This window comes from Kryptolebias marmoratus, linkage group LG16 (assembly GCF_001649575.2).
Source record: "Kryptolebias marmoratus isolate JLee-2015 linkage group LG16, ASM164957v2, whole genome shotgun sequence".
NCBI classification, from domain to species: Eukaryota; Metazoa; Chordata; class Actinopteri; order Cyprinodontiformes; family Rivulidae; genus Kryptolebias; species Kryptolebias marmoratus.
In genome coordinates this window covers 21,148,298-21,171,279 of record NC_051445.1, presented here as the reverse complement: position 1 = coordinate 21,171,279, position 22,982 = coordinate 21,148,298, and the positions used below count along the sequence as shown (strand labels likewise).

Below are 22,982 nucleotides of genomic sequence, written 5' to 3'. Positions count from 1 at the left end.
TCCACAAAGGCTGTTCTAGTTTGGATGGGGTTCAAGACCTACAAAAAGAAGGTAATCCTTTTTGAAACAATAAACTAACAAATATTATTAATCAAAGTGAAAGGGGCCTATAGCAAGGTTGGGTGGTATCCATTTTTTATACCTTTAAACCTTCCTCAATTATATCTTAGTATACAGTATTTCCATCTGCCTATAACATCGCAGAATCAATCAACATGTCATGCCTAAAATTGTTTGTTGTTCTTACAAATACCAACCAACTAGCCTGAACAGAAGACACAACAAATTCATAAATGTTGCATGTGGTGCTTAATTTGAAGTTGGCATTATTAGTCACTGTTGCCCTTTTCTCGCATGCTGTGCTGCTGGTTGTGTTTGCAGTACTTAAATAATGAAGCGACATTTAAAGAGAAGAGCGATACAAGTGATTCAACTTTCAAACACAACTCATCACTTCTACAGGCCATGTGTAAAAATAAGATAAAAAAAGACTAAAGTAGCAAACATTTTGACAAAAAGTCATTTTTATTTGGCACAACTCAAAAGTGCTTGATTTTAACACTGCCAATGACTGGTTAGTCAAGAAAACAGTCTTATTCATGTCACCTTCAAATAATACCAAATCTTAGAAAAAGTCATTCAATATTTTCTGTTTGTATGTGATTTCTTAGTAAGGCACTTCACAACCAAAACATAAACATAGTTTGCAGATAATCACATTTTCATGCAGGAGTTTTAAAAATGATTTAGCTCTGCTTTGCATTTATTGCTTACTGTGGAAAGAATCAAGAACAAAAGCGAAGAGTCCATAAACTGCAAAAAAGTTAAAGTGGAAGTTTTCTTATTACAAAACCAAGAATGGACTTATTTATTTTTGAAGTGTAGACATGCAGTTTTAGGGGTTTAACATGTATGCCAGCAATTTTCTTACATATGTACAGAATCCTAAACACCGCAGAATTGTTTTAATAAATATGATGATTTTCTATTAAAATAAAGAGTAAAAAAAAAACAATAATAATAACTTATTTCAACAAATTGCATTTTCTTTATCATTGTTATTGCAGACAACCCCCCAATTCATAATTTCACATTTTCTGGTCAGATATACAAGTAAATGGTGGAACAATTTAAAACACAACAAATGCATTTTTCTTATAAAAAACATGACTGAAAATAAAGAATCTTTGGTAGATAAGTAAAAATAGAAAAAAATGTATGTATATACAGTATTTATATAAAAAACATTGATGTACAATGAAAACATAAACAATTTGTTACAGCAAAAAACTCAACCAGGCTGAAAATAACTCAGATGACTTTTTAAAGATTTGTTTGCAAATGGGGACAGTTTAAAATTCAATATTACAAAGTCGACCATAAATTACTCGAGACTATCATAATGCATCAGTTTTTGGACAGCATTGTGACATCTTGATTCAATACAGAGAGGTATTTGATTCTGGTTATGTCAAGCATCATGCTGCAGGACAGAAGAGACATAAAAGTGCATAACAGTTAAACTCATGTCTGCCTCTGATCCATAGCAAACAGTGGACCCATTTCATCCAAAAAGGATGTTCCCTTCCATCAATTGTCCTTATTCACATTCCTATTATAAGGTAGTGCCTTTTCTATTTAGATGCACTTCTTGTTACATATACTACATCTCTTGCAAGTCATTTGACACAATCTGGGAAAGAATAACAATACCAATGTTAATCTTAATACAGTATTTTCGATGGAAGGGATCAAAGGCTTATAGAAAGCAGAAGTCACAAAGTTTTTGGACTGTAATACCTCTACTATGTTTGCATTGTGGTGATTAGTCAACTAGATTAAAACAACATACTCACTGAGAGTGTTAAAAAACATTTTGTAACGTTAAAAAAAGATTGGAAATTAAATTTATTGTTTCTTCAAAAATATAAGTCACAGTAACAGTGATACAAACTCTCTCACTTCTGGTCACAGGTTCATATTGTCACCCGATCAGGCAACAACTACATCTACTAATGATTAGTCAGTTTGAGATTTTCCACTTTGTAAACATTGAGAAATCCTGCAGTCATGTCATATGGGAATATCAACAAACATTCTGAATTTGTTGGCATGTAATACAATACTTTACATTCAACATTCATGCAAAATGAATTCACGTTAAGAACGGGCGCCCATGGTTGCAAAAATACAACTAAAGCGAATCTCTATGGTTGACACTGAGAGGTTAGAAGTGACTAATGAATCTCCTAAATGTTATCCTCCCGAGCACATTTCAGCCCACCAATAATGACAAATGCTCTCTTGTTCTTGGCACCAGAAGCAAAGTAGGTCATCCAGTTGTCTTATAAGCCACTGTATGGCTCAAAAAATCCTTCCTATTCTTCTTTCAGCAAAGTGCCATAAGTAGCACTGATGATTCACAGCGAGAGGGTTCTGGATTCAACCCTGCTTGTTTGGAAGGTGCCTCTTGGTGTGAAATACGCTCCAGACAATCTCTGACTCTTTAAAGCAGGTGCAGTTAATGGATGGGTCTTTGGATACTTCCCATATGACATGAGTGCAACAAAAGACAGAAAGCAGCTCTCCATTTTAAAGCCCTTTGTGCTTTGTAAACTGGTTCTTTTGCCAAGACAGATTAAAACACTGAAAAGGCACACTGATACATTATCCTTGACATAACTTTGAACCTGTTGCATTGAAACACTGAACAGAGGCAGAGTCTTTTTAGTTGAATTTAGCATTTGTTTGTGCTGTTAATGTGTAGAAGTGGCCAACATCAATTATTCATGAGATAAGACAGACAATATTTGGGACCTTTATCATCCCCAATTGCTTTTTACGACACTTGTTACTACAACTGCAGTCATTTAACACTGGAGACAAACTAGCAATCCCGTGTCTCCCTTTTATTGGAAAAAACTCTGCATATTCCTAATTTAAGGTGTACAAACATTTCTTGGTGACATTATAATGCTCTGCAGGTGAATTAATCTTTTTGGTAAAGTTAAACCTCGGTGAAGAAGACTAACAATCTGCAGTTTCTTTGACCAAGTTTCTTTTTTCAGACAGACCCAGTGGATATGACAAGGTTAAGAGGTAGTTAATATCCCAAACCTAGCACTCTTTCTGCTAACTGCAATGATACATGTAACCTTGCCATTCTGACTTTTCAAAGTAACCTAGTTAATCTACACTAGTTGCTTCCCAATATAACATGTTAGATTTAAGTCATCTGGATAAGTTGATCAGCCAGAATGCTGACCATGATTTCCACAGTTACAGCCACTGCCTTTTCTTTTTCCTAATGTGGTTGAACTCAACCAATCTTCCCATCAGAGCTGTCCTGCATATAAAAAACTTTGTAAACAGCAACATAAAAAACAACTCAAGAGAGTTCAGTGGTAAATGGTCCATGTTCTCCTTAGGTCATACATCCAGCACCATATCATAATGTGACTCCTTCTTCCTTTTACCACATTTGTTTATGAGTACAGCATACAGTGTCAAAAATATGACCCAGTAACTTGCATAGACAACAGCCCCAATGATCAAAACAAGCTTTTCTATTTCTGGAAAATTTTTCTTAGTCTGTAAGACTATTGTGTATATAAGTCCAATGAAGAGGATGGTGAACCAAACAGTTATTGGAACCAGGCCAATGAAGTTTACAACTATCGTTTTCCTCCCCGACGTTCCCCAGCCTGACTTGTTAATAGTTGCTATCGCAAACATTTTTGCTGGCAACAGGCTTGACATATACAGTACTGAATAGAACGACATGAACACCATGACAATGTTGCCTCTAAGGCAGCTTGCGAACGACGATTTAATCAGTGCCACTGCTTGCACAATGAGTAAAAACAACAAAATATTCCAGAGTCTTCCCTGGAAGAAGAGTTGAATTGCAGTAGCAATGAGGAAAAATGGGAAGAAGCCTGTGATCACAGCCTCATAAGTCATCCATAAATGATGCTTGTGGAACCACATGGAGTTGTAAAGCCATTCTCTAAAATATGACTTACTCCATCGAGTCTGTTGATTAAGCCAACGCAGATATGTAACTGGTGTCTCAGTAAGACACTTTGATCGTGCAGTGTATTTTGTTGCATACCCAAGGCTAAGAACTCTGTTTGTGAGATGACGGTCATCACCAAAACTGCAGTGGGATCCCATGAAGGTCTGATTGTACCAGTCCTCAAGAAACTCATGCAGGAGGGAATTTCGGTACATTCCTAAAGGCCCACTGATGCACTGGACACAGCCAAAGTAGGACTGGCACGCCCGCTCAATGTTGAAGGCCATCCAGTACCGTACACTGCTCAGGAACGAGATCCACGACTCATATTTATTCAAGATCTACGGAAAGAGTTATAATCAAAAACGAGACGCTATTAGGTTTGAAATACAGCAAACTCTTTGTTAACTGTAAACTATTCAAGTTCTCAAAATGTCTCAAACAAGAAAATACAGTTTTAGAACTTTACCTGAACATCTCCTCCAACGCCTCCAACCATAGGATCCTCCTCTAACACCTTCACCATCTCCACTGATGATGCTGGGTCCAGCATAGTGTCAGAGTCACACACCTAAGTAAAAACCCATAGTGAATAGGCATGATTTTGAATGAAAAATAAACTGTAACCTTCTGATAACAATAAAGAACTTTTTAGATAAAAAGCCAACATTCATGTCATTCACATCCACATTCATGATAAAAGGGATTCTCATGCTGATAGCTTTAGTTATCTTGAGCAAGTAGGAAACATGTTGGAGATTACTAAACATCTAATGAAACACATCACATTTACAAGGTCTTACATAAAATAAACAACTTGGGCAGCATATCTTTCCCTACAACAATCAGTAAGTTTTCATTTTGTCACCCAGTTTTATACTAAGGCTCTCATTTTTCTTCTTTAAAAGGATGTTTTTGTTCTGGAAACCAACTTGAACCCAAAGCTCCATTAAAAAAGGAATCTGTTTTATTCAAAACCTAATGATTCTGAAAGTGCACATTCCTAAATGATGGAGAACATTGGCATGACTCCTGGTAGTGCAGCAGTCAGGTCTTTTGATATCGCTGTAAACAACTTGTGTGTGGCAGGCACCGGCAGGTGTTAAAGCTTTTTCCCCTCAGAGGCTTTTTATTTTGCACAAAGACTTTTTACAGTTATTTCAATATTGTTATACTATTGAGGTTCATTATCTGATCACAAACTCTTTTAAAGGTTTAGGAACAGCATGCATTTTATGGTAATACCATACATAAATAATACTATCCAACTACCAGAGTTTGAGCCAGTGTATTGTCACCTTTACAGATGTTTCAGAACGTTTTAGAAGAACTTAAATTGCAAAGACTTTAAACTTAATTTAGTGGAGAAGACTTTCAGGCTGATTTTATGTGTATGGCTTTTACTCCTGCAAAAGTGAACTGGCTTTATTCGAGCTAAACCTTTGTAGTTAAATTTTCCTTTGTCAGAAAAACAATCCATACCAAATTCAGTCCCTTGACAGTTTTTGAGGTCTGACTTGGAACGCTACTCACAAAGGTGATGTAACTCACAGCCTTGTGAAACTTATCTGTTATTACACTTAGACATCAGCTACTGCTGCCCCCTTTTCACGCCTCACTTCACAACACGATGCACCCAGCCACCATCCTCCTAAAAGCAACACAAAAGACTCTTTGTGGACCCCATGTTTGGCTTTGCACAGCCCCCCTTTTCCTTTCTCGAGCCACATCTCTTTTTGCTCCCTTTCCTCTAGACTCAGTGCATGCCTTCCATGATTGCATCTCACTCTGACTAACTTGCATTGTTTCCTATCCTCATTTACCACCTAATGTTTTATATAATGGTGTTTAATCTGCTGAACTGATACCTTTTATCCCTGTTTAAGGGTATCAGCCTTACCTGCACATAGTCCACACTCCTCCCCAGAGCTTTGAAGGCTGTATACATGACTTCTCTCTTCCCGCCCCACTTCTGCATGATGCAGACACACTTGTTGTTCAACACAAGCTTGGAAACTTGCTGAAGGCTCTCGGCATGGCTCTCGTCTGTCTCCCCAGGGTCTTTGTTGTGATAATTACTCCGCCACACGTATGTGGCCGCTTTGTCCCATCCCATGATCTCTTTAAAAATATCCATCATGTACATGTCATTGTCCGAGTTCCCATCGATCACCATGATGACCTTGATTCCTGGATATGTCAGCCGTTTGACTGACACTAGGCATTTTCTCAGGTAGTTTGGGTCCTCTTGGTATGCTGCAATGCACAACGCCAGGGATTTGTTCAGTTTAATGGGTGTCTCCAAGGAGCGCCGCATGTTTCGGTGTTCTAAGAGTGCAAAGAGACTCTGGATGATGAGGTGTACAACCAAGATAGCACCATATAAACCAAAGGACAGGTGATTGTGGGTTGTTGTGAAGAACTGGTAGCCCATGATGTAGGCAGTGGAGATGCCCACCAGGAGGGACACTCCAAACATGGTGGTCCCAAATATCCTCAGGTAGGTTAGAACTCTATGGCACTTCATCTATTGACAAAAGGAACAGATTAAGATTAGTGATATTATTGTAAGAGTGTTACACTTAATTAAAAGTTGATAGTATCTTGGCCACATTTTTATACCATCTTCAGATATCTATTATAAATGGCCTGACATACCAAACACTTATCTCAAGGATTTTAGATATGTCCAGACAACATGTTTTTTTTAAATTTTCTATTCACAAAATATCAGGCAAAGAAAGACATTTCTTTTGCTTCTTCTCTTCTTTCACTGTCTCCCTTTCACTACCCTTCCCCAAAATCCTTATCTAAATGTCAGACAGTTGTGAGTGCCTGATTGTTCCAACTCTATTTTAGTCTGGGTGGGCACCCTTTACAAGATTTCTCAACTTCATTAACCAACAAGCTGGCTGCTGCTGCCAAATGTCCTGATGTTATGGTTAGTGTTGAACAACAGCAATAATGAGAATAATGACCTTCTCTGCAATGTTTTTCTGAATACACAAAAGATATCAAGTCAATCAGTGTGCATTTGAAAGTCTATAAAAATCTTGAAAAAAAGCTAACTCTCTCTGGTTTTATGAGAGCAACTATAAAGACCATTCATTGCATTTGTGTCTGATCCTTCCCGGCCAATGCTGCAAAACATCTCCAGTTCAAACTCCTGAATTTTGCTTCCAGCCCCTCATTATTGTCGCTACCAACATCTGTTTGGCAGACCAGCGGAGACCCACTCAGCGTGGCTCGGCTCAGCTCAACGCAGAGCGGACCACCCTGTGATGTCATCTGTTTATATCTCCGTGGGAAGAAGAAGACAAGAGCTTTTAAATTTTCTTATGCTTCACGAGTGCTTCTTCCCTTCTGTGACTCCTTATAAACACAATTACAAGAAAATAATTTCCTTTGCTGACCTTTTGGTCTAATGCTACTGAGTCAGCGCCTCAGTGGGGTGCCCCCTTGTTTAACATAATTTAACTTTTTGAGCTGCATTTTGTGCACTTGATAGAGGTACTTTGCCATTTGGTATGTATTAAGTGAGCTTAACGTGCAAAAAACCCCATTTCATTAAATCATGAATGCATCTTCTTCTAAGTTATGCAAGTTGTTAAAACCAGAAAGACGTAAATCGGGCAAACAAGGTCATCAAAAGAAGTGCACACAAGCCAAGTGGTGTTTGTGATTTGGCAACAGTTCCTCACACCACCCCAAAACTCACAAAAACAGATGCAGGGAGGGGAAGAGCAATACATAAAAAATGAAACCAAAGAGTTTTGGGAGACATTGAAGAAGAGGGACAGGAGAAATCACAGCTTCAGACACAGTAGGGAAAAGGAACGAAAGTGCCTGATAAACAGACAAGTGGAAAAAGCAAAGCAAAAGACTCTTAGAGTACTAAAAGTAGAGAAACAGGCTCAGTTAATAGTGATAAATGCGCACACTCACATAAACACACACAAACACACCCACTGGCTCAGACATAAAGCACCGTTCATTTGATCATTAGATGGGTAGACCACAACGAGTGCAGCCGGCCTCCTCTGGCACGTGGCAAAGCTATTAACGTCAGCCACTCATTTACAAGACCCTCTACACTCACATAACATATACACACTGACGCTGATTATAAAAAGCTTATTATACCAGTGCAGAAAGTCAGACTGTGTCTGAGAGTACACTCTATTCAGTGAGTCATGCTGACCTCCTTCAGCTTTTGTTGATGTGGGTAAACATGTATGTATATAGGTTTACAGCTATGTAAGAGAATGCAGAATGAATTCTGTAATCCTGCCTCCATGCATCCAATTTGAATGAACATTGTTGAGATTTTTTGTTGTGCTGTTGGAGCATATAATGTATTTATGTGTGTTTATGTTCCAAGCTTTATTTGCTCTGCTAAAGTTTGTTGTAGGACAGACTGTGACTAACTGTGAAATTAAAATCAGTTCATGTTCCACAGCCGTTAGGGTCTTGCTGTCCCTTGTTTCTAACTAATTGAACATTAGGTTGCGTTGCTCTTTGTGGTTTTACATCTGCTACTTTGGGTGTGTGATATCTTGCAAGGGTCAAACTAACAATTAGCTCAGACCTCGGCAAGATGAATTGCAAACTGAAAATCAGCCGTTGTGCTCCTTCAGACTTGGCTCCAGTTCGTGTGAGATAAGGTCTCTGACGAGATCTTTCGCGTGTCATGGACGGCATGTGTCTGTGAAAGTTGGGGATGCCATTACTTCATGATTACATCACCCGAGCTTTCTGTTTGTTTTTAAGGCTTGGTATATGCAAAAGATGGGTTCCTGTCTCTGTCCTCTTTTCTGTTGTGTGTGAGCATGTGTCCAACCCTGCGATGACCTCGGGCTGGATGTTTTAGCGGCCTCACTCTGACGTTATCAGCATTCCCCTGAGTAAAACTTCCCATGACTCGTCCAAGTTAACATGACAGAGTGTTAAGTTTACGTTTGCATGGTTGCAATAAAAAAGCTGAAAGATCAAAGAATAAATTGAGAGAGGTGCGGTGCATTTCATCATTTTATGAAAAACTTTTCAGCCTCTTTACATTTAAAATAACATAGACTCAGAAGGATTTGTTCAGGATGACTATAATAGTACAATAACATAACAGAAAATATGAATATTGATAATGTTAATTCCTCCACCTACAGCAAATGCCCTTATTCTCTTGAATAAATCAGACTCTGTTGGTGTATGAGCAGCATATCAACAGCCTAAAATCTGCTAAGTAACAAGCATTAAACATAAACAAAACCTTAATCTGATGGCACTTTGGATTTATTAACAATCCACAGTGTTGGATAAAGACAAGTCTGATTAAAGATGACGTACATCTCAGAGCCAATGGGTCTTTGTTGCTGCAATATATGTGTATGTGTGACCAGAAGATAAATATAGAGTAGAATTAGGTCAAATCATCTCTATATAATAAACAAATCAGTCTGGATTTTTTAAAAGTTGGTTTTCCTAATATTAGGTTGGTAATTGAATATGTAAAGTTTGTTTGGTTTGGGAACACAGGCATGCCCAAAAAAAGGAATGAGAACCATAGACAAAATGACTGCATCAGCCCTCTACATTTTTTCTATTTAGACCCCCTTCGCACAGAATGATAACCCCACAATGCTCTCCACAACCTCTCAGAATGAGACTTTATGGTAGCAAATTTGGAAAACATCCTTTAGTGTAAAGGCAGTCTTAAGAATTGCTAAACAGGTTTTTCAGATCTATTTTCCTTGTCCCTGAGATATTCTCCTGTGTCCTCACCATGCATTGTGCACCTGTTTTACTTTGTAGCAGGGTCATCATGCAAGGTGTATACTATAATTCATTAGCAATTTTTTGTTGCTTTCTCATCCACAGACTCAAACCACTTATACTTCAACAAGTGCTGCACATTCAAAAATATCTACATCTTTGAATAAATGCTTCTTTTCCAATTAGGGGAAGCAATTGCCGTTTGAAAGGCATTCAACTAAGGCTTGACTGCTTGTAACATTGTCATAAATGTGTGGTAAGTGTTCTTGTACTGTCAGAAAATATTCACAGAAATTAACTTGCTAAACAACACAATGCGAATATCCTTTAAATAGCCATAAAATTTCTCAAGAAGTCATGACACTGACTTTTCCGCTCAGACTAATCTCCTCTCAGACTCTTCCTGTTGGGAGGACCTGCTGTCATCCTCAAATATTGTAGGTAATTTAGTGCGGTCAAAAGAACCAACATATGCTGTAATACCCTTATGTATGTTACATAACGATGAGCTGCTGTCATATATACAGTTTATCCACCTCCTCTGGGAAAATGTGAATGCTGTTAAGTCTCATTGTTGCTGAGAATGGATCCTGGTTGCATGAATATTTATGTGCAAATAAGTGAACTCAACATGACATGAAAGATGTGTATGTGTTGCCCATTGTGTGCACATGCATGCAGGTGTGTGTATGACTGTGTTGTAAAAAAGAGGAGATAATTTTACTGAACTCACATGAGAGCAGTAGAATCTCTTACAGCAGGGTTCTAGTTCAAGACCTGGGATGGAACGTAAAATATAACAAGGCTCGCCGGACTGTGTGTCTATCTTTGTGTGTACATCTTTATACAGTTCCAACATATAGGTGTGTGAGTGTGTGTCATTGCTGTGCAGCTTGCAGAGTATAAATCTGAGGCAGAGCCAAAAGGGTCTCTGGTCTCTGAGATAACATAAAGCTTATATCTTTGTGTTGGTGTGACTCAGCTGTCACCAGCAGGAGGTGTAACATTCACAAATCACCAACTAAGGCCAGATGAGTGCTTTGCACAAATCAAACTATTGTTTCTGGAGCCAGCTCACACTTTTGGCAGGCATGCTTTGGTCATGAAAACAGTTTAAGACGATGTGGGAGATGTAATTTTGTCACTGACATGTGAGTTAATTCAAAATGAATGTAAACTGTCAAAAAAGTCATCTAATTTACCTCAAGTGTTTAGAGCAACTAAAGAGAACAGTTTTATGTGATCATCTCTGTTGTGTTAGAAAGCAACTAGTTGAGGTCATACAGACATTTGAAATCTCAAGTGCATCCTGTTCCACAAAGCATAAAATCCACATGTGCAAAAACATCTGAAGCATGAACAAGTAATGCATGTTATGGTATGATGGGTGCACTAAGTTGTCAGTGTCTGTGGCTGACACATACCTGAACAGATGGCAAGGAAGAGAAAGTTGGGAGAGGTTTGAGAATTGGTTGCCGTCTTGGGCGACACAAACACATCAGACTGAAAGATAGATTTCTGCTCCCGGTCTACTTCTACAAGCTGCTTTCTATTATAAAATCTTCCATATGCATTATAGAAATTGCAGATGAACTAAAGGATGCAGCTATATAAAAGCCCAAACTACCAGGCCAGCAAAGATAACCAGGTTCAATCCAAATGTTTGTGAGTAAGTTCACCATTTCAAGCTTTAGGCTTGTGTCACAGCAGACAGATGTTGGTTATGTTGGTTCTTTGATGAGTTCTGCTTAATTCATGCATTTGCCATTTTGGTCCCCCACCTCATACTTAGCAAATGCCGTGTTGTACTCATGTGCTCACTAGAGCATACCATGTATTTCTGTGTCCTTGTCTAGGGTTAAGGTGAGAGCCAGGGGTCAGAGGTTAAGGTTATGATTAGATGTCAGGGATTGATGTAGGTGCTTAAAATTAGAGGCTAGGGGACGAGGCTAGGGATTGGGAAAACATCAACCTACCCTCAAACTACAGAAGGTATTAATAATAATAGCCAGCAGATTAAATCATCAACATCGGGGTGACTGCCAAGTGGGTACAAGAAACACATGGCAGGCAGCTTGTTTTTGTATCCACAAAAGTATGGGTGCTTAGAGTTTAAAACAAACTAAAACAAGAAGTAAAAAGTGGCAGAAATATGAAATAACCCAAAGCGTCCTTCATTGATTTGCCATTTTGGCCACTTCTTACCCAGAGTTTTGTAAACACAAAAGAAACCTCCTGCCATAGGTCTTTTTGTACCCACCTTGACAGCAAATAATTTAAAGTAATCTATATTTCTATAATCAGTTCATCTGTTTGAAATTTGGTACAGCTTAAGGGTAGAATCATTAAGTAAAAGCTTAAAAAAGTTTAAGAGAGTTGAGGAATTCAAATTCATTCATTATTTTAGGATTGGAGTTTAGTCAAGATTAGGGCTAGAATTACAGAGTAAACAAATAATTAAACAGATGCAGTAGTGAGTACATGAGTTTGAAATGGTAATGCATGACATGGTGGGAAGACGTGGGAAAGAAACAAAGTGACCCAAAGCGCCACACAATCGAGAATGTTTATAGTCGGGAATGTGGCTAATGTCACTTCTCACCCTTAACTCAACAAAATTCACAACAACAGCAAAAAAAAGAAAAAATCACATTTGGTTATGATGTGTAATTAAAACATTACAGGAAACCAAAGAACTGAAGGACAAAAAGGAAAGGAATAGGTCAAAAACAAACCCAAAACAAAACAAAGAATTGAAAACATAAACAGAATCTGAAATGTTCTTAAGACAAAAGATAGCAGTTCATTGGGAATCACCTTGTTAGTACCAAGTTATTGTTTCATGCCTGTCAAACTGTATTATCTTTTTCACTTTTTCAAGGATGAGACTATTTTAGATAAAACATAGATAAAACATAGCTGACATGGGAAGTATGTGTCTATGTTAAAGGCTGCTAAAGATACCATTTAAAATGGGGCCTTTGATAAGTTGTCTGTTATGTTAAAACAGCACTATTTCATCTCTAGTTATGTTTTTTACACTTGCATAAATCATGGGGCAGTGTTTTGTGGCTTAACAAACAAAATACATAGTAAAAAATATACAAGGACCAGATAGGAAAGGAATAAAAAAAGCAACTAATCTCCAAAGAAAAACTTTGAAAGACCTTCAGAAAGCCTGAAGAACAACTGCTCAAGACCATTAAAAAAAAAAGAAAATATGGGTCAAGTATGCTCATATATAAAAGAAATAAACTAGTAAATTCCCATATAATCATACATCTGGCCATAAATCCCATGCAACCAAATCCACATGCAGTTTTGTTTTGCTCATAAAATGTGTTTGATGAAGGTTGTGCATTTTTTATGCAGATAATGTGAATGAAAATCCATGAATGAACAGAAAAGTCATGTATTTTCAAAACCAGAGCCAGACAGTGATGAAACCCTCACACTCCACTCCCCCTCCCATTCATAAAGCCCCTTCGTGGTCACACTATGCTGTTGATGTTGGAGCTTTGTCATTCTAACAACCAGAACTAAACAGAAACACCACCCGCTGAGTGACAGTGCTACTTACATGATTAAACTGAGATGGACAAGGCCACAGCTGGCAAAGAGTACAGTGTTTCAATATTACCCCAGTGTTGCTTTTTACACGTCTCACTTCATTTTTATCTTACTTCCTGTGTCTATTCCTACACCTTTTGGTATCAGGTTAGATGAGGTGGTCATTAAAAGTTTACAACATTCTTGTTGCACAAATCTCTTCTTCCAACAATCTAAAAGTTTCAACTAATTTAAAAAGTAAAGCTGAACAAGAGCCCAGTTAATGATTTGGGTTGCAGAGTGAAGAGTTGGTTAGGACTTGCCTCTCAGCAAGAAGTTCACAGGTTCAACTCCCAGTTGAGGCTGTTCTAAGTGGAGATTGCTTGTTCACCCTGTGCACATGTGGGTTTTCTCCAGGTACTCCAGTTTTCTCCCACAGTTTAAAATAAGACATGTTAGGTTAACTTAGGGCAACTCTAACTTGGCCCTAGATGTGAGCGAGAGCATGAATGGTTGTCTGTTTCTTCCGTTTCTATGTTGGTTCTCTGATGGACAGGTGACCATAAAAATGTTTTATAATGTTGGACTACATGTCACTGCCTTGGCTTGTTGGTACTTGAAGACAGCAGGACCTGATTTACAAGAGCTACCATGTTGTATTTTGGGACCAGAGTCTGTGCACTAGCGATGTGGGGCTTTAAGTCCCACCCTCTTTCCTGCACGCAGTCATGGTGCCATATGACCTTTCTTTCATGACATAACTAATTAGAGCTAAATGTGAGTAGAAATGTGAATATACAGCCGCAAGGTAAGAACTATGTGAATCAATAAAGGTCAACACCTGGAAAAAATTATCTGAGGTGTATCAATTTCCCGGCAGTGACAGGACATTGATACACTGGGACCACCCTGAGGGGACTCTGTATCTGCTTCAGCTTCAACTTCTGAGTTATATGTTGACAACTTTGCCAGCGACCTGTCCAGGATGTACCCCATCTCTCTCCCAATGACTGCTGGAGATAGGCACAGACTCACCACAACCCTTGGCTGGAACGAGTGGGAAAAGAAAATATGGGTGCTTTTTGTTGGTGTTGTTGTTTACTTTTTTAAAATTTTTTTATGTAGAATGGCTCAACCCAACACAACTTCCCACAAAAGGTTTTGCTCTGAAATTGTGATGACATGAAAACAGAGCCCAAATCTTTGAGTACTGTAAAGTTCTCACTGCAGCGCTTCTCTTTGTGGTCTATTTTGAGTAAATAAGTGTTTTACAACTTACAACTGTAAGAAACTGTGTCAAAAATGGCATTCAAAGTGAAGTACCTCATAAATATTAATGGTTGGGCTTGAACTCAGTTCTTCCACTTGACAGTTTAGTTCATAGCTTCACCATCCAACTCCTCCAACCAACGCACATGAGCATTAAATATGACACAACGCTGTTTTGTTTTGCTGTGAAACTGGGTCAAACGGGGACAAAATGCTAAGACCCGGTGGTGAACTTGGCTTTGTCCGTTGCCAGCTGAGGCTCCATGGTTACACCACTGTGGCAGACTTTGAGAAGCCAGATGTGAAAACATGACGCAGCCAAAATTCCTTCCTTCTAATTTCTTTGAGTGGACAGCTGTTCGCTTTTTATTCGTACTCCACATCTGATATGGGACGAAATGTCATTTCAAGCTGTTGGAAGTGAAATTAGTATATTTAATATAACTTCTGCTGATTTTTCCTTGCTTCTAAAACTTGAGATTTCTAAAGCATTTCTAAACATACAGCTGGTCACTTTGTCCCATCAGTGATCCAAGGTTATCAGCAGTCCTCTAAAAAAAACCAACAACAATAACAACAAAAATAAACCTCTCACCCCACATGATAAAAAGCTCTGATTACAGCAGCTTATATTATCAGGGCTAATTGTAGCCAAAAGATAACAAACACAATCACATCCAATGAATGGATAAAAGATGGTTGAAGATGTGGAAGAGAGAATGAAGAGGAACAGTAATAAAAGTCTGACCTTCATATTTACAATAAATATTGTTAAAACCTTTAAAAATGTAAGAAAAGCAACAAAATCTGATGTTAAGCTACTAAAATCATAACTTACATCATGCAGCTTTATGACATAGTTCAATATGCACTGGTATTAACCCTCCCTGTAATACTTTGTGTGGCTCAGCATGACGCAGTAGGAATCTAAGTCCAATTTCTTTCAATTTTACTGTCTGGCTGCAGCGCTGCTCCACTGCTATTTTGCCAATTTGAACTTGGAAAAAACTATGGCAGACCTCATGAGGTAGAAGTGGTGTTGGTGTGTTGAAGAAGGAGGGGGCTATACACAAGCACTCTAACTTCAGTAGTCCTATCCTGGCACTTTGAAGCCCCGAGGCCTTTACACGCTGAAGGACCCTTGCTGAGAGCTGAAATGGCACGTGAGGCTTGTTGTGAGCCCTAATGGAGGCCAGCCATGGAATGCCTTCCTGTGTTAAGTAGTAAACTGCTGAGTGCTCCGAGTAGAGGAAAACTGATGAGTTTGCACTATATGGCTTTGTTAGACAGCAGAAATGTCACTTTTTAAACATTTTTTTCTGACAGTACCAACTGTAATAGACAATTGTAGCTTTTATAGACCTCTCAGATGGCTAATATAAAGGAAAATAATCCATAAAACAGCAGAGCGTATCAGCCAATCCGAGAGCCTTACACTCAGCATGAGAGCCCCCCAGAAGGCTGAACTTAGGACCGGTTTGTTTTAGTTTGGTTCCATTCACAAATACAGAAAGTTCACACAAGTCCTACGCACAGCATGTGGAGAGCGTTCAGTGTGCTTCTGTTTCTGACGTTTATGTTGCAAATGCACATGCTGGACTTGATAGGCTCAGGGATTAAAATGCATCACGAGACAATAACACAGGTCAGCAGGACGTGTAGGATCCACATGTAGGCTGGAAACCTTTTGATTTTTTTTAAATGTCAGGAATGCTTTGGCATCCAACTCACAGATGGGCATTCCTTGTGTGGGTTACACAGTGTTTGAGCCAAAAGGCTATCTGCACACAGAGATCACAGTAGGTGGACAGAGGAGGTGAATAAATCAGACAGATGTTCATTTAAATTCATATAAATATGCTAAATAGGCCTTTTTACAGTATATTTATTTGTGTGTGGCTGTCATGAGTTTTTAGAAACATTTTAGCCATTTAAGTAACAAGAATAACATCTCATTTACGTCAATCATCAAGAATCATAGAGCACAGTTAAAGGTATATTTCAGTCATTTTGAAGTGATGTTCAGGGTAAAAGTTATGAGCTATTGCTGTCTTAGCGGATGTAGAGAGCTCTTTGAAAGCTTGGAGAAATACAGTTTATTTTGACAGGACTAACATGATAACAACAAGATAATCTTTAAGACGAAAGCGATACTAAGACGAAAGTGGATTGCTGTTGTTTTAAAACAACTTCACTCTTTAACACTTTATTGGTGATCATGAAGAACACTGTTTTATTAACCTCTACGCCCCTGTAGATTTCACCTTACATGGTTATTGACAAAAAGTTATTCCTTGGGCTAGCTGTAATACTTCCTTTGCAGCATGTGACACTTCCAGCAGGAAATATATAATATTTCTGCTGATATAACCATGTAATGTAAACTTAACGGTTTAAAAGTTTAAATAATGTAGTTTACATGAACCACTATGGAATTTTGATGTTTGGAGTTGTTTCAGATGGCTAAAAAGGAAGTGGGCTTGCTTGGATCATATTGATGAGCTAACCGTAGCTTGTCTGAACTGACCCACTTCCAAAGCTTTTGTTGTCATCTTAAAACAAGTATAATGTTCACAACTTTGTAGTTATTTAATGCAAATACAATTATTTAAACCTTTATGACACTTTAAATTTCTCATTATATTGCTATTCCAGCAGAAATATTACAAAATTTCTGCTGAAGGAGCTCCTGGACTGCACCAAAAGTGCCCCAGTTTGCTGCTGCTGCTATTTGTGTTTGCAAATAACCACAGGAACCTATATAAAGAACCATGTCATGCAAAACTGACGACAATGTAAAGGTTTATAAAACAGTGCTTGCAAGAACCTATATGAAATTTTAAATATTGAAGCTGTTTTAAGATGGTAGCAAACCACTTTTGTTTTAGCTGTGATCGAATTAGGCGTTAGCTTGTCAATCCAGTCAGAATTAAACTCTAATTCCCCAAACTTAGGTCGTTCAAAGAGCTATCTACATCAGGTAAGATATTAATCGTTCATAACCTTTACACAGAACACCACTTCAAAATTGCCAAAATATCCCTTTAACTGATGATAGTGCTTTGCGAATCTTGATGTTTTACCTAAATAAGACGTTAATCTTGTCACCTAAATGGTTAAAATGTTTCTTAGAGCACCTCACACCCACACGCTCATTTATATGGATGTAAATGAACATCTGACGGATATGTTCTCTTCCTACTGCGACCTCTCAGTGTGCAGACAGCCTGTTGGCTCACTGACTAGTTAACCCACACTAGGAATGCTGTTTTACGACACTTTAGTCTCAGCTGTGTTCAGATTAGTTGTTAGCTTGTCTGTCCGGTCAGAAATAAACTCTATTTCTTCAAACTGCGGTGGATGAAAGAGCTATTTACAAGAGGTAAGATAAAAATGGTTTGAACCTCAAATTTATAGTGTCCCTTCAATATATCACCGGCAGAACACGAGGACTAGCATTCAGCAGTGTGACTGGCGGCACTTTAGGCATCAAATTACCCGCTTCTGCAGCAAGTCTCTAAATCCAGCGTTCTCATTGGCTCAGAAAAATGAGAGCAAATAACTTGTCGTCAGTTTAGTTTATTCTCTGCCAGACTTTCCAGAATTTTACATGATTAAAAGCGAATTTTTTCACAGCTGCGCTAGGAAAAAAAATAAAACAAAAAACAGACTATTTAAGAATAATAAAAGGTTTGGATATATTTTAAATGCACCATGTAATAATCTTCTTCTATCCTCAGATGCTGAAAGAGAAACAACTCTTAGACACAATATTTTGGATTTAAACCCATGAAATAACCTCCAATTTGTTCAGGACTGACACCAGATCTCAGAGCACACATCTTCCTATCTCTAATCAAACTTTTGCAAGTAAATCCTATCTCCCAATGTCACCTATCTGTGTCAGGGTCACAGGATGTAGGCTGATGATCCCACACACACACCGACTGCCTTACCTTAAAGCAGCTGCTGTCCTCTCCTTCCTCTTCCAGAAGAGATGTGGTCAACTCCACCGGCTGTGGCAGCCACCCACAAATAAAACAAGCAGCAAGAAAGTTCGGGCACCAGTGACTCTCATGAATCCTCTCAGTTAAGTCCTCATAAATTAAAAAAAAAAGAAGAAAAAACTCCTTAGGTCAGCGTCCAGTCTTCAGGAGTTGGACCACATGATGCATCTTTGCTGCTCAAACATGTTGTCTGTCAGCTTTATGGACTTAAAAAAAGAAAACATAAATAAAACAGATTGTTGAAAAAATATAAATATTCTCCATCAACTTTCAGGCATATTTAAAAGCCATATATATGTATAAAAAAGAAAAACTAAATTTTTAAGAAAAAAAAAAAGTTTTCAGCAATATCTCTACTAATATTAGCTGGAACCTTTTTTGTATTCTATTTAAGCTCTCTTGGGGGGCATGTAGTATTTTAGTTTCCCCCCTAAAGCATCCAGGTTACACAGAAGTGGCCAAAATCTCTCTGCCGCTGTTTCAGCTGTCTAATTCCTTCCAGACGGATGTGTGTGTGTCAGAGAGAGGGTGTGTGTATGTGTGTGTGTGTGTGGAGCCTCCTTTATGGCTGCTGTGGCTCGAGAACCCCCTTTTTGAGCAGGGCTCCAACAGATTGGTGTGTTGTTTTAATAAGAAGGGGGGAGGTTTTAGGGGAGGGGGTGTGTAAGGAGGAGCGAGGGTGAATAGAAGGCGGTGGAGTGAAGAAAAGAGACTCATCCAGACTCATTCAAACTCCAGAGGTAGAGAGAGACACACTGAGCCACTTTCAGTGGCTGACCACCCCCTCCCTCCCATTCAAACCTTTCATCCCAAGTGGAGCCCAAAACTGCAAAGCTTCGAGCTGAGATAAAACATTCAGACAGAAAGTTTGAGTCGGAAATCATTCCCGAACAAGTTAAGACACTGAGAGATCAGATGGGATAAGAGTGTGAGCGTGCTGTGTTAGAAAAAGATGCACGTGTGAGCTGGAGTTTGGCTGTTACAGGACAGGTGCAGTTCACCTGCCCGACCAGCAGGGGGAACTGTTTCATACAGAACCCAGGGATGAGGGTTCCTCCATGTACAGTAGCTCCTCTCAAATATCATCAACTCTCCTCTGGAAAAAAAGAGGAAGTTACTCAAGAAAAGTGCTGCATGTTGCAATTTACGCAGAAAAACAACACTTGTTTATGGTTTTTTTTCAGATTAGTTGAAAATATAGTGTTTACAGGAAGTAAAAATGTATTGCACAATAACACTATGATCTGTTCAACATTAAAAAAACAAACAAACAAACAGGTGTTTTGGTTTGAAATGTTTATCTCTACAGCATATTTATCTTTTCATACGAGTTGGTTCAGATGAGTTTTATCTCTGTTAAATTTGCAGTTGAGATCAAACTATTTTTAACTAATGAGAGACGTACGGAGGCCGACAGAGGTCAATTTTTTTTATGCCTTATCTCCAGATAACTGTGCTCGTTTTCTCAAGAGAATGGCTATTTATCTTGTTGAGCTAACAGAGCCTGTTGTCTCAAGATAACGAGTTAATCTGTTTATTTACTTTATCTTAGAAAAGCTTATTTTCTCAGAACAACTAGAAGTTATTTCAAAATCACAGTAAAACAAAAGGACTACTTTTTTATCAGAAATCAGGACAGTCATGCAGGGAACTGATCCTAGCTGAAAATGTCACATTCATCATCGATATACTATTATAATTCATCTCCAAACATCATGACAGTCATTCAAAGTAATAAACTGAGTGTCACGCAGGAATCAGTCGCTGTCACACCATAACCATCCTGGTGTTTTGAGAAAGGAGCTAATTCTTTAGATAATATCTTGTTGTCTTGAGAATAGAAAATGTTTGTTTCATCAAAAGAAGATAAAACTGGGACACTTTTGAAGAAATGTTCCTACTCAAATATACCAAAAGTTCAAATATGCGTCACTGTTCTTCTAGAAAGAACAGTAGTAATTTAGGACTTATTGTTGCTGACAAAACTCCAATGTTTGAACTATAAGACGTGTAAAAAAAGCCAAAATAAAATAAAAACTTTAAAGCGGATGCCAGTGGCCCATTAGGGTCACCATAGTAACAGTAGTCTGTCACTCCCTGACAGGACTCTTCAAGAGACAGGCAGATAGAAATGCAGATTACAAACTACGCCTTGAACAATCAGTTACTGTGCAAAAAGTATACATACTGGAAAAAAAACATCTTGAATTGTAAGTGGCAGAGGTGTCTGGTCATCACACGTGTTGAGTTTTACACTGTTTTATGAGGGAGCTGTAACAAGTTAAATAGACCTTTGACTTCCAGTGGAAACGAGAGGAGTTGGTTTGATAAAAATGTGGAAAGTTTAGCCAACTCAGAAGATGGTCTGTGTCATCGTCACGCTCTTAGTTAATATTTTGTTGTAAAATCTCCAAAAATGATAAAACTTAAACTGTGACTGGGTAAAAGCCCTTAAAGATATCAAACTGTCAGTTCAGACATGTGAGGTTCAACACTGACTGGTTTTAACTTTAAATGATGTTTCTGCTGTGTCTGAGATATGGAGCTGAGGAATGGGTTTTGTTGCACCTTTCACCAAAATGGGATATATGGGATATATATATATATATATATATATATAGCCCTATATTTTTTTTTTCAAGTGTAATCATCTCTGTATGAAATACTGCTACCAAAATACATAGTAATTCTTTCCCAATTAAGATGAATGTTTTGATGTATATTCTGTACAAAGCTGTCAAATGTTGAAAATAACTTTATGCTCAGTCTCAAGCAATACTGCAAGATCTGTTGGTGCTCAAGTTTTGTATGTGTTGGGGATCAGTCTCAGCTGTTACCTCACCATAATTTAACTCAATATGTGTATTTTATGTTTTAGTTTTCCATTTTTCTGTTTGCTAAGGTTGATTAGCTGTAAGGGCCATTTTGACTCTAATCAGTAGTTTGTATACATCCAATGATTACTTTCTGAAAGTTTCATTAAAAGCTGCCCAGTGGTTCATGAGATCATTTGCTAACATGATAAATAACATGAACACACACACAAACACATTGCCTGCCTTTCATGTTTCAGTAGTGGGCGCTAAAAATGACATTGGAATCACACATAGTGTGAAAAGACACCTCTCACACACACTAATGATGCTAAAAGTATCTTAGAAAAAGAAGAACAAGAGCTCAGATGCTCACTAGAAATTTTGAAGTTGAGAGTTTTGAAATTCATAGAAACACAATGAATGTTAGAAACAAAAACACATTTTCTTGACCATACTCATAAATTGTAATTAGCATCAAAGCTTCAGTTCAGAGTGTTGGCAAATTTGGTTTTTCTTCACTCACATGTTTCTCAGCCATTCAGCTTTGCATGATCATAACATTTGAGAAACTTTGAAAAAAAGGTGGCTACAAGCCAAGGTGATGAATGTAATCGGGATCAGTGGTAGGAAACCCCCAACAGACCTGCACTGTTTATGCATTGTGCTGTACAAAAGTACAGTTTCCAACTTCCAGGGGATCTACAGTACATCTGTATGTTATCAGCCAGTGAGAAACAGCATTTTCACAGAGACTGCATGAGCCAAATGAATCTGCTATACTTCTCCTTTTGACTTTTTTGCAGGCCCTTTTACTCAATTTAAACAAGAAAATTCACAATCATTGGCAGACTTATATTGTGGGAAATGTATTAAATACATGTGGACCTTCAGAGCTCATGACTCCTATATGTTTAGTTTCCTTATTGTAATAAAAAACTGACAGAAGTAACACTTGTCTAATAATTCCTGAAGCAGGATGAATATTTTAGAGAATTAGGAGGGTTGGTAACTACTTGTTTGGTTACATTTAATCCATTTTTTTTCTTTATTTGTGTTGATGAACAATTCAGTAAGAAAAATGTGGGGTCTTGCAGCATTTGTAAAATCTGAACATGCTTCACACTAAAGAGATGTTGGTCTACTGGTGCTACTTTGCTGTCTGTAGCAATATGTAACGACATTCATCACTGTTGCTTAGATTTCATCAAAGGCTCAACCACAGCATTTTCATTAAATCTGCACTATATATACATGTATGGAAATAAATACTATGTCTGCTGCTCTGCAAAGCAAAAAGAAATACAATGTTGGGGGATATATTGTGAAATTATCCTGGGAGGTATAGCTTGCAGTTAGGCTTGTGTTCATGAATCATGACACACTGACAATCTGCCAATTGTTTTACTTCTGCCTGGTTCAGTATAACAGCCGGAGGTTGGATATCCCCCACAAAGACACATCTACCTCTGACTAAAGTGTAATTAAAATGTGAATGAAATCTATTGTTCTTGTTGCTTTTGTAAATAGGGCGGTGTGGGTTAGGGTACTTCATTG

General features: G+C 38.1%; 1 protein-coding gene across 1 annotated transcript; it reads right to left on the bottom strand.

The window, feature by feature from the left end:
- Positions 1-502: 502 nt before the first annotated feature.
- On the bottom strand, positions 503-19,225 carry has2 (hyaluronan synthase 2). The gene is made up of 4 exons (XM_017409888.3): positions 18,562-19,225; positions 5,919-6,545; positions 4,488-4,589; positions 503-4,359 (listed from the first exon to the last, which is right to left on the bottom strand). The coding sequence occupies exons 2-4, from the start codon at positions 6,543-6,545 to the stop codon at positions 3,430-3,432; spliced, it is 1,659 nt and encodes a 552-aa protein (XP_017265377.1). The 5' UTR covers positions 18,562-19,225; the 3' UTR covers positions 503-3,429.
- Positions 19,226-22,982: the final 3,757 nt, after the last annotated feature.